General features: G+C 38.3%; 1 protein-coding gene across 4 annotated transcripts in view; it reads right to left on the bottom strand.

Annotated features, from left to right (window-relative positions):
- Positions 1-16,211, bottom strand: part of CUX2 (cut like homeobox 2) — a 642,716-nt gene that overhangs the window by 89,145 nt on the left and 537,360 nt on the right. For all 4 annotated transcript variants that reach the window (XM_073676344.1, XM_073676345.1, XM_073676343.1 and 1 more), the window contains 2 exons: positions 12,707-12,898; positions 8,004-8,062 (listed from right to left, as the gene is read on the bottom strand). In XM_073676344.1, coding sequence (XP_073532445.1) covers positions 8,004-8,062; positions 12,707-12,898 — 251 coding nt within the window. The remainder of the gene's footprint in view (positions 1-8,003; positions 8,063-12,706; positions 12,899-16,211) is intronic.

Raw genomic sequence — 16,211 nt, forward strand, 5'->3', positions numbered from 1 at the left:
TAAGCGTTTCTGCAGCGGAATTGCCGCTGCGGAAACGCTTAAAAAACGCATCGTGGGCACACAGCCTTAAGAAACTTATGCTTTCTAACCTACCAGGAGGTTTTTACACACAGTGTTTTCTGAGTCTGATAACGAACAATCTGGCACCTATCAGGTCAAATTGATGCCAGATTAAAAGGCAACACAGAAAATGCCCTAGTTTAAAAAAGATCAGTCCCATTAAATATTGTTTTAGGTTTTGTTCACAAAAAATATTTTCCAGCGTTTCTTTTTCTAGCATGTAAAAAAACACCATGATTTTCATTTTCAACATTTGTGCCTTCTTTTTATACATACATGTGCTTTCTTTCAAGCGATTTTACTACTTAAAAAAAGGAAAAAAAAAAAGGATATGGGAAAAAATGTAAACATATGCCACGCCTAAAACATCAGGGGCACAAAAATGGCCCAAAAGTGTGAAATACACCACAAAAAACTGAACTTTTTGAAAAGCTTTTCATATTCTCCTACTGACCCACAGACAACTTCTGTACACAGTGATGTCTACTACCACAATGTATTAAAAAAAACGACATAACATAAAAGCTGCAAAAATGTGAGAGAGAGTTACAACATGCATATGTTGGGAATCCCATTTTAGGCCATGTGCACACGTTGCGTTTTTGCAGCGCGAATTTGTCAACAAAACTTGAAGGGAATGCTGATGCCAGCAAAGTGAATGAGAATCCTGAAGTGTCATGCACAAGTTGCTCATTTGTGACTTGCAGATTTGGTGCAGAAAATAATCTGCAGCATGTCAATGCTTTCAGCGTTTTTGCAACGTTTTTTCACCCATTGACGTCCATGAAGTCAGTCAAAAACATTACAAAAACACAGGTATAAAAATGATTGCAGATTTGCTGCATTTTTGTTTGTGTTTTTGTATGCGTTTTTAGACAGCAGAGAATGTTATACGAATAGATAATAACCTATTTGGCCTCAGTGTCAATATGAGAGTCAAATGCCCCTGGGAGTCCCTGGTGCACATTCATATGGTAACTATTCTCTTGTATTGTTTTGTATTAAACATATAGTTATTTGTTGTAGTTATTTGATTTCACACCTTGCCCTGCACATTTGTTTGCACTAGCTTAGTTCTCCCTTTGTGAGACTCCCATACTGTCACACCTTGGAGCATTATTTCAACACAGTGTTTACTTTATTTTCTTTTTAAATATACATGGTATATCTATATTTACTCTATGCATCATAATACCACCCATTCTTTAAATGTTATTTATATTCTATGTGTATACCTATCCATTTTATATTTACAACCAATGGGGTGTTTTTATATTGTGCCCTGGGCCTGTTTTTTGCATCCTACACTTTCCCCTATTTTCTCTTTTTAAATGGTTTTAATATGTATATCCCTTAGAATAGATGTATCTACAAAGGATTTTTATATTAATCATTGGAGAAGAGAGTCTCTTTTTTTCTGTCGGATCTATAGAGGTAGATAGACGTATGGACACACATATAGACAGAGCGGTAGGCATATAATTGCACAACTCCCTATATATTGTAAAATTTCACCCTATGGAGCTTACTGGACAGCATTTTATTAAATAAATAAATGAAAAAAACAGTGTGGGGTCCCCCCTATTTTTGATAACCAGCAAAGGTAAAGCAGACAGCTGATATTATCAGGCTGGGAAGGTCCATGGTTATTTGGCCCTTCCCAGCCTAAAAATACCAGCCCCTAGCCATCCCAGAAGTGGAGTATCAATTCTGGCGCTTTGACTTGATCTTCCACTGAGTGAAAATGTGTGGGGGAGTGTTTTTTCAAATAAAATATTTTTTTTGTGTGTTTTTATTTTTGCTTACTGGGTTAGTAATGCGGGTGTTTGATAGACACCTCTCCATTACTAAAACCAGGGCTTGATGCCAGATGTGATTTTTAATAAATCACAGCTGACATCAACCCCAAGCCATATTACCCTGGTTTCCACTGCTCCAGGGCAATCAGGAAGAGCGAAGGCGAAGTGCCAGAATTGGTGCATCTAATGTGATGCACCACTTCTGGGGCGGCTAAGAGCTGGTATTTTTAGGCTGAGAAGGGCCCAATAACCATGGACCTTCCCAGCCTGATTATTTCGGTTCTCAACTGTCTGCTTTACCTTTGCTGGTTATCAAAAATGGGGGGACCCCAAGTAGTTTTTTTCATTTATTTAATCATAAAAATCTGTCCAATAAACTCTACAGGGTGCAATTTTATAATATGTGGGTTGTACAATTATATGTCTATAAGTCTGTCTGTCTATATGTCTGTCTATATCATGTCATCTATCTCTATTATTTATCTGTATATCATTCATTGCTGTCTATAAACGCTAGAAAAACACAGGTGAAAAATGCATGCAAAACCATGGCAAAACAGGTGCTTTTGCCGAGACATCTTTCCTGCCAAGATATGCAGAAATGGTACAGAAATTTCTGCATCCAAATACTCAACGTGTGCACATAGCCTTAAGGTTTCAGGTCCCATGAACAAAGTACATTTTAATTAATACATCTTAGGACATTAATAAGCTCCACAATTGGATGTGTGAAAATAAATGTTCCATTGCGGAGATAATCTTATAAATGTGCCCCTGCTTTGCACATGATTGGTGAATATCACAGCTCCTGACTACGGAAGGAATTATAAGGCCTCATTCACCCATATGTGGTCAGTATTTTAAATTAGTGTTTGTATGCCAAAACCAGGAGTGGAACTTAGAGAGAAAAACTATAATTGAAAGATTAACACTGGTTCTGTGTTTTGGGGACACTGCTGGTTTTGACATACAAATACTGATGAAATACTGATGTGTGAATAAAGCTTTAGAGAGTACACACAGATGACACAGCAGGGGCCCTGGGCTGCTTCTTTCTGTGAGGTAACACATTTCCTTGCCTTTAGTATCACAGGAGAAGGTGTTTTTGCTAAGTTTTCAGCCCTCTGAGCTCCAACTGTGGAATTTATTATTATTCCAAGATCTATTAATTAAAATGTTTGAACTCCAGGAAATATATACAGCATTCACCAGGTAGCTTCCATATTGTTTTCATTTCATGTTAAAAGATTCCATGATCATTGGGGCAATGAGGCTTAGAGTTCATTCTCACTGAATAGGCAGTATAACTGTTTCGCCTCCCAAATGACACTTCTCCAGACACCTATAGCATCACGTAAATGAGTGCCATATATATTTATTAATTATATTGTTATATATTCTGGTTATTGTTGAGGTATTGTGATGTATAGTGAACAAACCTGGAATCTTTATGAGGAATATTATTTAAAATGTACTTTGTTCGCAAGACAACCCCTTTAATGAGTGTGTGCACAGGTCATTGTGATTGGTGCATCCTGTGTTATTAGCGGTGTATAGAGATGTTACTCGTTATTATAACCCTGCCACAGATAACAAGAAGCCTTGCTCAAAACTCATCCTCAAAGGACATGAATCTAAAAAAGATCTAGTGGCTAGTGTGAAAATTGCAATATTACTAATTTTATTTTTTCTTCATAAAGATTATTATATGAAAAAAAGTAAAAAAAAAAACATTGCCAATTTTGTTTTTAAACAAAAACAATAGGTAGTTTTCTGATAACTTCCCTTTAAGAGCTAGCTTATATCCGCAATCTCAATTGTTACTGATAGGTAGCGGGCAATATGTCAAAATGTTAGCAATTAACATCTTACAGTGTACGCTACTTATAAAGCTGTGCACTTCTGCATAGAAATGCAGAATCCAGAATAGAAAGTAATAAGTGCTATTGTAGCCATAAAGTGTGCATGGACTACTAATCATCATGTCCTTCCATTCTACTTTAGAGAGATTGTTTGCCTCTGTAACTGTTCCTGCGTACAGACGATGATCTGATACATCATCAACATGACATCTGTTCTGTGGGATAATAGTGAAGTTCTAGTCTCTAGGGTCCGAGATAGTGAGCGTGTCACCGGCTCCCTCAGGAATCCAGACACAATGTACAGCAAAGCAATGATCCTACACATTTCAACCCAACTGTCAAATGTGCTGCCCTATATTCCCTCAGTGAGAACGAGCTAGAGTTTTGCTACTGATTTCGAGAAGCCTAAGGGACACTGGGCACTTCATAGTCTGTGATCAGAGGCTGTGCTTCAATCAATCAAAAACTATTAGCTTTCTCACACTGGCACTGATTTACAGTAAAAAACAACTGATGTGACAATTACTTGTTATTCCCCAAAAAACAGGGCATTATAAGCAAATAAGGACTCACTTAACTATCGTTATGTCTTGGATCACGTAATGGTAGTGGTGGAACGGGAATCATCTGCACTACACATCTGATAATGCATATATTAGTTCACATGGTATGCAAAGACTTTGCTGGGAGAAACATCATGTTTTATTTCTTAATAAACCAAACCTAGAAATGTTCATGCGCAGTTTTTTTATTTGTGCATAAACATTGCAAATGGGGAAAATGTTACAGGTTTGGACAGAAATATGCAGCATGCCATAAAACCTGTAGTTATTAACTGGATAGTGTTGATATGTGGCCGACCCAGAAATAGGCGAAGGGATCTAGTGGTAATTCTCCCGCGTAGGTATGGTGCAGCAATGACTAGGAGACAATATTAACATTACAATACATTGGACTGATTGACCAGTAGATTTCAGTACTGGAACCATTGAATTAAAAGAATAGTTGAAGTAAAAGTAAAGTCGAAGCAGCCATCAAAGAAATTCACAAGTAGGTTTATTCACCCAGCGTTCAGCAACATTTCAGTTCCTAAATGGAACCACTTCTTATCAACGATACAGGAAAACAGGACCCTTGTTGCATGTACATGTGTTGTAGGGGTTCAGCTCTCTGGTAGCTGAATGGATATGCACCAACACAGGGTTTTTAGATCAAAACAGCATAAAATTTACTGTCCATCATAACGTTTACTGCTACAAAACAAAAACAGCTTTTCTTCAGTACAAAGGAATAACATAAACAGTCCTTTCTTCAAGCACAATGAAAGAAAGTAAATGTAGCAGTCTCACCAATCTCAGTATTCCAGGCAGTATCAGTTTAAGCAGTTTAAAAGTGTTCACCAAACAAACACACCTTTGCTCAGCTCCAGCCCAAACGCCACTCTGCTGAGCTAATCCAGCTGCCTGTTATTATGCCTGTAAACCCTGGGCTGGATTATGGGAATGACCTTTCCCACCCAGACTCTTTAGGTTGCTCCTTAATCCTGGACCCAAAATCCAGTTAAATTAAAACTCTCTCAGTAATCTAGTGTTACTGGTACAGATTTTACATTACCGAGGCCAGTCACTTTGGTGACACATATCTGCCATCCAGGACCTTACCTCCTGCTTTCTTACAGTGTCTTCTGACTTCGGTTCTGTTCTGCATCTTTGCTGTTGTATGACATTGGCATACCAACAACCCTACAAGTTTTTCAGCATTGTAAAAATCATGTGCTGTCCTAGACAAATTATTTATTACATTCATTGACCATGTGATCCCAAAATTTCATATAGAACATTTAGTCACATTAACACATCTTTTTTTTTTTTTTTTTTTTTAAATGGAAAGAAAAAAATAGATCTATAGAAGAAAAATGTCACAAACCGACAAAAAAACCCACCATGATAAGTGTGTTCTACTTTTTTGTAGTAAAAAAAATGCAAGAGAAACAAATAAAGGCCACTTGAAAAAAAACACAGTAATGCATAGTTATCAAAACTGACATTCTTAAGCCTCATTCACAAGTCCCATTTTGTTGAACTTGTTATTTTAATGGACAGAACGCGGACATATTAATTTCAACTGGAATATTCACATGTCCACTTTTTTGCAGACAAGTGGTCCGCAAAAAAGGAATAGAGATATGTCCTATTTTGATCTGTGTCTGTGAAAGAAAACAGACAGCCCTTGGACACCATCCATGTGTCATCTGAGTGATATCCATTTTTCACAGAATAGATGATAAAAGAAGCTTGGAAAATATTTTTTTTTCATACAAGAAAAACAAATGATGCACTGAATGTAAAAACTAACACATGAAAAAAATAAATGTACAATTTTCAAAGAAGAAATAAACTGATGTACACTGTGCAAACTTAGACTAGACAGTTATAAAACGTTAAAATGCACTAAATTTATCATAATGTTGATGAATTCGGAACATTTTTGGACTGTATAGTCTAAGTTTACATCCCCTATTAGTTGCATTTTTTGGAACATGGTGTCAAATATTAGATCACACCCATTTCCACTAAATCACGCCCCATTTTGTATATATCATCTGTCTAAAACACATAATAAATATAGTAGAGTTGCTTTAAAAAAAGAAAAGTGCGATAGCACCCCAACAGAGGTTATCTCTAACACTCTCTCAGGCAACAGCACTTTTCCAACTGCAGCTGCTATCTCTGCTGCCCTTTCACTTTACTGCATCCCTAGGATAATGCTACCCACACCCCCAGCAAAGAGTTGTGAGCATCTCACAGGCATGTGCCTGAGGTCTTCCTCTCTGTGCACCCAGGAGGTACTTATATACAGTTTTCCCCCTTTAGTAGCAGAGAAATACTCTACACTACAACCACACGCTCCCTTCATCTCTGATCAGTGTCCTAACAGATTCTTCTGACTAAAAGCTGGGAATGATTGCGGGAGGCTTTAATGTGGATAAGGAGGCCATCTCAACCTCTATCAGCAGCACTGGACTCTTCATGGTGAGCCATCTAACCTTGTAAGGATATGTGCACACGTCTTTTTCAGGTGGCCAAAAGTGCCCATTTTTTAAATGTAAGACTTTTCAGGAAACTTTTCTTTGGCGTTTTTTAAACCAACATCGTCTATTTATTAGTGTTTTTTGGCCATATCCTGAGTGATTTTTTTGTGTTTTTTGACTGCCAGCTGATTTTTTGAGCATTTTTCCAGTGTTTTTGTGACATCTGTTGTACTGGTACTTTACAGACTTTTTTTTTTAACTCCATTTAACAATGAAGAAACTACTTGCAGTTTTTCAAGGAAAAAACGCTAACAAAACACTGAAAAAGGCACACAGGCTTCTTCTGGCCAATTTTTGAGCCTTCCCATTGACTTGCATTGTAAGTATGGAGCGTATTTCAAGCTGAAAACACCTGAAGAATGTTCAGCTCACTTCTTTTAACCGTTAAGCGTTTTTGAAAACCTGAAGCAGTTAAAAAATGCTCAAAAGCCTCCTGAACACATGAACAGCAAGTTGTTTTTAAATAGAAATCAATATATTCATTTGTTTTCTGGATGCTTTTTCAGGCAATTTTTGGGTTGGACCTGCTCCAAACCCACCTGCAAAACAAAATGTGATGTGAATATAAGGGCTCATTCACATGCCCATGCAAATTGATCTGAACTTGAACCGCCATGCAACCCGTGCATTGTGGTTCAAGATCAGACCCATCTAAAGGGTTGGGTAGATGTCCTTGTAACTGATGACATCCCAGCAGCACCATCGATTTAAAGGGGACACAGTTCTTTTTCTGGGGTCACTCCCCAGTATGAATGGGATTTTTTTATTTAAAAAGAATAAAAAAAAACATCAAATTTTGTTATGAAATTTCAGTACTTGCAGAAAAAATATAATATGATAAAAAAACAATTTCTCTGGGGCAATAAATGTAAAAATATGCAATACTCCCCTTAAACTGTACAGCTACCTACCTCTACAGGTGTAAATAAAGATAATAAAAGCTTTGCATGGCTGTGCAATGAACACTTCTAGTAGATTTATATCTGGTTTTATACAATAACAGATGGATATGTATTTTGTGCTCGACAGAAGGGTAAATATAAACAGCGTTGTAATAGGAATAAACAACCCCTAGTGACACCGCCATCTTATTTATTACATTATAAACCTGAGAGCGAGGAGTGTTCCCCATAGCACATTATTAATCAGCCTGATGGAGAACAGAATTGCAGAGCGAGGTATGAATCTCACCTTAGCTCCGTTTTAATTTCTTCGTAATCTGACTGACTTCGCAACTTCTCTTCCAATTTCTGCAGAAGAATCAAAATTGGAGAATAAGGTATATCAGTCTACAGGCCCCCAATGTCAGGTCATATATAGTATACAGATATATATCCAATCCAGGCAATGCCCTATGAGCTAAATACAGCAGCAGCTGCACAAGTCTCTGGTAGTTTGCTACATGTTAAGACCAAGGGACCTTTTGAGCTCCGTTTGGTGTAAAGAGCTGTTTATGGGGTTTACACCAAACTAAGCTCTTAAGGTAAATTATCAGAAAATGACCTATTGTTTAAATCAGGTTTTGGTGTTATATGTATTTAAAAAAAAATTGGCAATGTTTTTTTTTTACATAACACAATCTGTATTAAAAATGTTACAATTTTCACATTAGCCATTGATGCTAACATACTATTGTTTCAGGAAACAACACATGTACATAGCGACAATATTTGATTCTTGACTCCATCTTTTGTATTAAAGTATCTAATGAACCTACAAAAAGTTCATTGTGAAGGGAAGAGGACCAGGGTCAGGTGTGAAATTGACTATGGCAACTGGTGGATTCTGTCTTATCAGCTGTGCATAGGGAAGTTACCTGTCATTGTAATCCTGCCTGAGATAAGAAGGAGTCTGCTGTAAACTCTTCCTGAAAGGTCAGAAAGCATCTGGCCTTTCAGGAAGTAAGGGTATGTGCATGATGTCAGGAGCCGCCTGCGGCCCCAACACTGCGGAACAGCCGCGCGGCTTCCGCTCATTATACAAATGAGCAGCGCCAATTTTTTTTTTACATGCAGGCTTTCCTCATAGAGGTTAGTCTATGGGGAAGTCCACATGTGGACAAGAAAGAGAAACTGACATGCTGCCGGTCTGAAAGACGCGCCGTATGTCAGTTTCCGCGGGTAATCCGCAGGTGCACAAATAAGCACAGCGGACAAGGGATTTCTAGAAATCCAGCAGCGGCTCCTGATCATGTGAACATACCTTTAGAGTCTAAAAATCCCCAGTGGCAAGTGAGAAAATTGCTTTTTATTTAAATAAATATTGCGATATGAAGAAAAAATTGCCAAAAATGTTTTATACATACATGTAAAAGGTCATTTTCTGATGATAGCTTTACTTTAACAAGATGTGAACAGAGCCTTACAATTTCTAGATTAGGTACAAAATTAGCTGAGACCAGTACTAGTTATATACAGGATTGCTAAGTAAATGTCAGCAAGAACATGGAGGAATTGAAACACAAGGCACATGAGAAAGTCTTAGAACACTTCAATACATAGCAATTAAAGTGTTTGTACATTTCTATTAAATATGGATAGAGGATAATTTCCTGATCACTGAGGGAGAATGAAGAAAAGGTGCACATGCTCAACCTTCGCTCCACTAAGCTCTACAGAGCCCGTTATCGGGATTGGTGGCGGTCCCAACAGTCGGATGTCTAGCGAACAGAAAGTTATCCCCTATGCCCAACAGATTGGGGATAACTTCCATACTTGGTACAAATCATGTAAGCATATTCTCATAAAATTGGAAAACTATTAACTGCTTCCCATTGTTGCACTGCCTTTCACGTCCTAATAAAAAATGTAAATTGTAAGACAAATAAATCTTTAAAAAAATATAAAAATGAAAACACAATTATAAAAAATTATACAATTGTTTATCTTTATGAACAATGGTAAAAAATGCAAAAAACAATACCAGATAGCAGTTTTTCATCTCCCCTCACAAAATTATAAAATAAAAATTGATAAAAAAAAGTGGTATGTATACCAAAATAATAACAACAAAAACGACAGTGCCTTGTGTGAAAAAAACCCCAGAGAAATATAAAAGTTATGGCTCTCTGAAAATAATGATCAAAACATAATTATATTTTTAAAGTAATTTTCTTGTGCAAAAGTAGTACAATATATAAAAAATTAAATAAATTAAGTATCACTGTAATTATATTGTCACATACTCTAAAACTATTTCATTATTATTTTACCCAAACGGTGAACACCCTAAAAAATATACAAAAAGTTTTAAATTTAAATTTTAATATTTTTGTTCATCCCGTCTACAAATGTCTTTTAGTTTATTTAAAAGTAGTATATACCCAAAAGTGGCACCACTGAAAACTAAAGCTTGCCATCATAAAATGCTATCTATGAAAAAAAAAAAGGTATGAATCTCAGAATATAGTGACCAGTGACCCCCCAAGTTTTTTTTTTTTTTTTAGTAAAGGGATTTCCTTTTTGTGCAAAAGTTGTAAAACATTAAGAAACCCGCATAAATTTGGTATGATCACAATCGTAAAAACCTGCAGAATGAAGTTATGTCTATTATACTAAATGACGAAATGGTGAACGAACAGTTTAAAAAAAAAATCCAGAAACTATTTTTTTGTTCCTTCCACATCCCAAAAAGTCTAATAAAAAGGGATCAAAAACTCATATGTAACAAATTGTTTTACCAAAATTATATCTTGTCACACAAAACAATAAGCTCTCACATAGGTCTATGGATGAAGAAATGTTAACCCTACAGCTCTCAAAATATGGTGATACACACACAGATAATTTTTTTTACTGTTCAAAAGTACTAACAGTATGTATAGAAATATATATACAGTACAGACTAAAAGTTTGGACACACCTTCTCATTTAAAGATTTTTCTGTATTTTCATGACTATGAAAATTGTGCATTCACACTGAAGGCATCAAAACTATGAATTAACACATGTGGAATTATATACTTAACAAAAAGTGTGAAACAACTGAAAATATGTCTTGTATTCTATGTTCTTCAAAGTAGCCATCTTTTGCTTTGATGACTGCTTTGCACAATCTTGGCATTCTCTTGATGAGCTTCAAGAGGTAGTCACCGGAAATGGTTTTCACTTCACAGGCGTGCCCTGTCAGGTTTAATAAGTGGGATTTCTTGCATTATAAATGGGGTTGGGACCATCAGTTGTGTTGTGCAGAAGTCTGGTGGATACACAGCAGATAGTCCTACTGAATAGACAGTTAGAATTTGTATTATGGCAAGAAAAAAGCAACTAAGTAAAGAAAAACGAGTGGCCATCATTACTTTAAGAAATGAAGGTCAGTCAGTGCGAAAAATTGGGCAAACTTTGAAAGTGTCCCCAAGTGCAGTTGCAAAAACCATCAAGCGCTACAAAGAAACTGGCTCACATGAGGACCGCCCCAGGAAAGGAAGACCAAGAGTCACTTCTGCTTCTGAGGAGAAGTTTATCCGAGTCACCAGCCTCAGAAATCGCAGGTTAACAGCAGCTCAGATTAGAGACCAGGTCAATGCCACACAGAGTTCTAGCAGCAGACACATCTCTACAACAACTGTTAAGAGGAGACTTTGTGCAGCAGGCCTTCATGGTAAAATAGCTGCTGGGAAACCACTGCTAAGGACAGGCAACAAGCAGAAGCGACTTGTTTGGGCTTAAGAACACAAGGAATGGACATTAGACCAGTGGAAATCTGTGCTTTGGTCTGATAAGTCCAAATTTGATATCTTTGGTTCCAACCATCGTGTCTTTGTGCGACGCAGAAAAGGTGAACGGATGGACTCTACATGCCTGGTTCCCACCGTGAAGCATGGAGGAGGAGGTGTGATGGTGTGGGGGTGCTTTGCTGGTGACACTGTTGGGGATTTATTCAAAATTGAAGGCATACTGAACCAGCATGGCTACCACAGCATCTTGCAGCGGCATACTATTCCATCCGGTTTGCGTTTAGTTGGACCATAATTTATTTTTCAACAGGACAATGACCCCAAACACACCTGCAGGCTGTGTAAGGGCTATTTGACCAAGAGGGAGAGTGATGGGTTGCTACGCCAGATGACCTGGCCTCCACAGTCACCAGAACTGAACCCAATCAAGATGGTTTGGGGTGAGCTGGACCGCAGAGTGAAGGCAAAAAGGCCAAGCATCTCTGGGAACTCCTTCAAGATTGCTGGAAGACCATTTCCGGTGACTACCTCTTGAAGCTCATCAAGAGAATGCCAAGAGTGTGCAAAGCAGTCATCAAAGCAAAAGGTGGCTACTTTGAAGAACCTAGAATATAAGACATATTTTCAGTTGTTTCACACTTTTTTGTTAAGTATATAATTCCATATGTGTTAATTCATAGTTTTGATGCCTTCAGTGTGAATGTACAATTTTCATAGTCATGAAAATACAGAAAAATCTATAAATGAGAAGGTGTGTCCAAACTTTTGGTCTGTATATATATATATATATATATATATATATATATATATATATATATACTGTATATTGGTATCACCTTAATCACTTTGTTTTTTTATAGCACAAGAAATGCATAAAATTTAAAACATCAACAACTACAGCAGAATTTTTTTTTCTTCATTTCTCCCATACAGAGTTAATAAGAGCTAGATATTAAGTTATATGTACCCCGAAATAGAGCCACTGCAAAAAACAAACCCTCTTATGGCTATGTCGATGAAACAAAAAAAAGTTCCTGGAATGCAAGAATGAAAAAAACTAAAAATAAAATCCCAAACAAACAACAAAAAAGTGCAGGCTAAATTAGACTTGGCTCTGAAGGGGTTGAACTAGTATTGGTTCAGTGATCACAGAGAACCATGGCTGAAAGGTACAGTATACACTATTCTTCCATTTTAACTTGATGGGTAATGTTTGCACCTCTATGGCCTCTGTTTTGATTAGAAGTTGTTGTTCTAGTTCAGCTATTTGATTAGTTGAAGATTCTTCCAATTCTTGTATAGCGTTCTGGAGATGCTGAATATCTTTAAGGAGTCTAAAAATTTCTCTGTCTTTAGAAGCTAAAGTCGATTCTAAATGAGACTCAGAACATATTGAAAAGTCACTTTTGTCCTAAAAAAAAAGAAAAAAAGAAGACCTGTTATGATGGTTTGACTAATAGAGACAATTAACACAAACTTCAGATACTATTAGGCACATGTATAATCCCGTTAACTTCCCAGGAGAAATAGAAACAAGAACATGCCTACTTGAGTTACTCTGGAAATTAAGAGTAATGTTATTTTCTCTAAGCAGAGATACTTGCTGAGCAAAACAGAAAATGTGGAAAAGGCAATAGCCACTCTTACAAGTAGGTTTCAGCAAAGAACAAGTAGCTTTACAAAATGGTCAGCAGGCGCCACCATGTCTTTTATCATTATGGCAAGGGGGGACATACAAATGATGCCACAATAATGGGTCCTACCACCACCTCCAAAGTAGGTAGAATTGTGCATTATGATGAGCTGTTGGACTGCAAAAGGCCCATCTACTATTCTGGCATAGGGACACTCTGCTGTGTCCGTCCCTGCAAAAGGGGATACTATTAATCAGGACATTTATTGCATATTGGACCAGAACGGCACTGCTAACTACAGACCTGTCTCTAACCTTCCTTTCATCTCTAAACTCCTGGAAAACTTGGTCCACTCCCGTCTAATTCGCTATCTCTCAGATAACTCTCTCCTCGGCCCTCTACAATTTAGTTTCCGCTTCTTACACTCCACTGAAACTGCCCTCACTAAAGTCTCTAATGATCTACTAACAGCTAAATCCAAAGGTCACTGCTCCCTGCTGATTCTCCTGGATCTCTCTGCCGCATTTGACACTGTGGATCACCAGCTCCTCCTCACTATGCTCCGCTCTATAGGCCTCAAGGACACCGTTCTCTCCTGGTTCTCCTACTACCTCTCTGACCGCTCCTTCACGGTATCTTTTGCCGGCTCCTCTTCCTCTCCTCGTCCCCTTACTATCGGGTCCCGCAGGGCTCAGTCCTAGGTCCCCTCCTCTTCTCTCTATACATTGCCCCTATTGGACAAACAATCAGGAGATTTGGGTTCCAGTATCATCTCTATGCTGACGATACCTAACATCGAAATTACCTTGGAGGGTTCAACCATAACTCCCAAGCAGCACGCCCGCTGCCTTGGGGTCATATTCGACACTAACCTTTCCTTTACTCCCCATATCCGATCACTCACTCGCTTTTGTCACCTGCATCTTAAAAACATCTCCAGAATTCGACCTTTTCTCATCTTTGAAACTGCTAAAACTCTTTCTGTCGCTCTTATTGACTCTCGTCTGGACTACTGCAACTCTCTTCTGATCGGTCTCCCTCTTACAAAACTTTCTCCTCTCCAATCTGCCCCGAATGCGGCAGCCAGGGTCGTATTTCTGTCCAGCCGCTTCACAGATGCCTCCATCTTGTGCCAGTCTTTACACTGGTTGCCCATCTGCGACAGGGTCCAATATAAACTCATCGCTCTCATCCACAAAGCTCTCCACAGTTCTGCACCGTCTTATATCTCCTCTCTCATCTCTGCCTATCGCCCTACACGTGCCCTCCATTCTACAAATGACCTAAGACTAACATCCCCCATAATCCGAACCTCGCACCTCCGTCTCCAAGACTTCTCTCGTGCTGCGCCAGTTCTCTGGAATGCACTACCCCAGGCGATCCGACTGATGCCTAGCCCCCATGTCTTCAAGCGCGCTTTAAAAACCCATCGCTTTAAACAAGCCTACCACCTTAACTACTCAGTAAATTAACTTTCCCTCCTTCTAAATATTATTCAGAATCTGCTCCCTACTCTTCATCTGTCTCCACACCCTCCATGCACAAGATAACTGCACTCTGTACTTGAGTATTGCACTTAAACATACTGGGCTGATTGGATCATGCAGCCTTATCTGAAAATCCCTATTTATTATAAATGCCAGACCTGAAATAACAAGCACTTTTCACCTATTGTGTACCCCCATTTCCTTGTAGAATGTAAGCTTGCAAGCAGGGGCCTCACTCCTAATGTAATTTAAACTGTCTTAAATTGTATTGAATTTATTGTCTATATACAGTATGTCACCCCTTAATGTTAAAGTGCTGCAGAATACGTTGGCGCTATATAAATAAAAATTATTATTATTATATCCATGGGACATGCCATAAGTGACTGCTAGGTGCTAATTCTGGGACCTGAAGCATTCTCAAAAACGATGATTCTCTGACTTCCAGCTGTTGTATCCAGTAGTGGAATAAATGAAGAGGTAGTCTCTTTCTTCATTTCTGTTGGAGTTCCGAAAACTGCCAAGAATATCAATATTTTGTGGATATGCCAAAAGCGTTTGTAGTGAGATCAAACAATTAAAGCACCACTTCTTGTGATGCAAAATGGCAACCAAAAGCCGCCTTTAGTAAAACCACTGTTTTTACCGCAACCTTTGAAAATCAAGACAAAAAATGTAATGCAACTGTAACATGTGAACAAAGTACATCTTCTCTTTGTTAAATCTTTAGCAGACCTGAAGTGGCTTATCCAATGTAACCCATCATGTCAACTAGATGAGTCTATTAGTTCCTACTAGCGCACACTGTGCCAGCCATCATAGTGGATGAGCCTTAAAGCACAACTCCAGCATTTTTTTTAATTCAGCGTGGTGCTACTAATCTAAACTCCTTGACCCTAGTTTTATACTTAACGGCCGCTATCTTCAGCCCTTCCTGGTGCAGCTCCGCTTCCGCGTCGCCATCTTGTGACCGCAACTGTCACCTCATTCTGGCCCTCATAGACTTACATTGAGTTGTGACTTCCAGATTGCCCAGCAAACACTGGAGCGATTCGGCAGGTCACAAACTGCTGAAGACCAACCGGAGTGGCGCTGATAAAAAATGAAGACGGCAACTGGAAAGTATAATACTCTGGGCAGGGAACTTAGATTAGTAGCACCACTCCAATGCTGAAATAAAAACAAACAAATGTGGGAGTTGTGCTTTAAGGCTCATCCACTATGATGGCGGCACAGTGATCACTAGTAGGAACTAATAGGCTCATCTAGTTGGCATGATTGGTTACATGGGATAAACCACCTCAGGTCTGCTAAAATTTAATAAAGAGCAGATGAACTTTGTTCATATGTTGCATTACATTTTTTGTCTTGATTTTCAAAGGTTGCGGTAAAAAAACAGTGGTTTTACTAAATGGCGGCTTTTTGGTTGACATTTTGCATGAGAAGTCGCGATGCAACCACAATGTATCAACAGAGCACAAAGGGTAAGGTTTACACAGTCAGTGCATTTCTGGTACATGATGTTTGCTCTATAGTGGCAAAATGTCATGCGATTGCAGTAACCAATCTCAGTATAGACTATGACACACAAGGGCGGTGGCAT

The sequence above is a fragment of the Phyllobates terribilis genome, unplaced genomic scaffold, assembly GCF_046119375.1.
Source record: "Phyllobates terribilis strain yellow unplaced genomic scaffold, ASM4611937v1 Scaffold_1__5_contigs__length_1240528914, whole genome shotgun sequence".
NCBI lineage: Eukaryota > Metazoa > Chordata > Amphibia > Anura > Dendrobatidae > Phyllobates > Phyllobates terribilis.